The sequence below is a fragment of the Neopelma chrysocephalum genome, unplaced genomic scaffold (genome assembly GCF_003984885.1).
Source record: "Neopelma chrysocephalum unplaced genomic scaffold, ASM398488v2 Primary Assembly neopelma1_96865, whole genome shotgun sequence".
In the NCBI taxonomy this organism is placed as follows: domain Eukaryota; kingdom Metazoa; phylum Chordata; class Aves; order Passeriformes; family Pipridae; genus Neopelma; species Neopelma chrysocephalum.
In genome coordinates this window covers 17,124-19,174 of record NW_020925508.1, presented here as the reverse complement: position 1 = coordinate 19,174, position 2,051 = coordinate 17,124, and the positions used below count along the sequence as shown (strand labels likewise).

At 53.3% G+C, this 2,051-nt stretch overlaps 1 protein-coding gene across 1 annotated transcript; it reads right to left on the bottom strand.

Moving 5' to 3' along the window:
* Positions 1-1,058: 1,058 nt before the first annotated feature.
* LOC113960751 (olfactory receptor 14J1-like) lies at positions 1,059-1,796 on the bottom strand (the record flags this gene model as incomplete). The annotated part of the gene is made up of 1 exon (XM_027670491.1): positions 1,059-1,796. A coding segment is annotated over exon 1 (738 nt), but the record flags the coding sequence as incomplete, so codon positions are not given.
* Between the last annotated feature and the right edge of the window lie 255 nt (positions 1,797-2,051).

The following is a 2,051-nucleotide window of genomic DNA, read 5'->3' as shown; positions in this document are numbered from 1 at the left end:
GCCTGAGATTGGATCCAGCCACAGCCAGGCTCCTCTGTGAGGAGGAATTTAGAAAGCAAGGGGGTCCTTTCTGCACCTCGTAGCTCAACGAGACGGCTTCTGCCATCAACTTTGTCTAAGCCTTCCACCCCCCCAGCCCCAAGCCGTGACACATGGGCATGTCTTGTCCATGCAGTGCAAACATGGACTCCTGAGCTGGTCATTTGCTGTCCCTCCTTGGAGGGAAGAACAAGCCCAATGGCCTGGGGTGAGAGGCCAGTGTTGGGAGCGGCGCTGGCTGTGCCAGGGCACTGCTGGGTGCCCCCACCCTGAGCACTCCCACCCTTGTGCTGGTCACTGCTGTTTTCCTCTGCAGGGCGTTGTGTTGGGCACATCCTGGAGAGCAAAGTGGAAAGCAGATGGAAGCTTTGAGGCCCTGGCCTGAGGAGATGGCCCTGCAGGATGGCAGTGCTGCTGCAGAGGTCAGCTCTGTGCCAGCAGTGCCCGTGGCTGTCCCTGCCTGCAGTCCCTGGACAGTCCTGCAGCAGGACTGGGACCGACTGCCAGAGCACTGAGGCCTCCAACAACACAGGGCTCTGCAGGACAGTGTGGAAGGGAAGGAAGAGGAGGCCCCGCAGGAGAAGGGCTGCTGCTCCCTGGCAGTGCTGCTCTGCTGGGACTCTTTTCTGGCCCAGCTCTGCACAGAGGCCCCGACCCTGCAGCTGCAGAGAAGTCAGAGAGGAAAGATGTCAGGCAAACAAGTCAATGCAGAGTTCTTTATTTGGTTTAAGCACACAATGAGTAAAATTCCCAATTTGTACAGCCTCTGGACCAGGCTAGAAAGGCAAACGCTGAATTGAAAATGTTGTTTATATATATATAAATATATACGTTTATTTATATATATAAAGACTTTTTGGTGTGAACAAATTCTGACAAAAATAATGCCCATCCCAGGAGCAAAAAATAGAGAAGATATGGTGGGCCTGTAATGAAGTCCATAACAGGATTGGCCTTTAACGATGTTCATAACATGCAGAAGAAGGAGAGTTTATTGCTTCTGAAAAACACCCAGTTATCAGTTTCCTCAGGGCATCTTTGATCTCCTGGTTCCTGAGGCTGTAGATGAGGGGGTTCAGTGTTGGAGGAACCACCAAGTACAGAACTGACAGGGCCAGATCCAGGGATGGGGAGGAGATGGAGGGGGGCTTCAGGTAAGTAAACAAGCCAGTGCTGATAAACAGAGAGACCACAGCCAGGTGAGGGAGGCACGTGGAAAAGGCTTTGTGCCGTCCCTGCTCAGACGGGATTCTCAATACAACCCTAAAGATCTGCACATAGGAGAAAACAATGAAAACAAAACAACCAAATGCTAAACAGCAACTAACCCCAATAAGCCCAATTTCCCTGATGCTGGAGTGTGAGCAGGAGAGCTTGAGGATGTGTTGGATTTCACAGAAGAACTGGCCCAGGGCATTGCCCTGGCACAGGGGCAGGGAAAATGTATTGGCTGTGTGCAGCAGAGCATTGAGAAAGCCAGTGGCCCAGGCAGCTGCTGCCATGTGGGCACAAGCTCTGCTGCCCAGGAGGGTCCCGTAGTGCAGGGGTTTGCAGATGGCAACGTAGCGGTCGTAGCACATGATGGTGAGGAGGGAAAACTCTGCTGTGATGAAGAAGAAAAAGAAAAAGATCTGTGCAGCGCATCCCATGTAGGAGATGGTTCTAATGTCCCAGAGGGAATTGTGCATGGCTTTGGGGACAGTGGTGCAGATGCAGCCCAGGTCTGTGAGGGAGAGGTGGAGCAGGAAGAAGCCCATGGGGGTGTGCAGGTGGTGGTGGCAGGCTACGGCGCTGAGGATGAGGCCGTTGGCCAGGAGGGCAGCCAGAGAGATGCCCAGGAAGAGCCAGAAGTGCAGGAGCTGCAGCTCCCGCCTGTCTGCGACTGCCAGGAGGAGGAACTGGGTGAAGAAGCTGCTGTTGGTCATTTGCTGCCTCTGGACATGGGGACCTGTTCATGCCAGAAATAACAGTGACAAGTTAGGGCAGAACATTCTGAGAAAAATCAAAGCTGC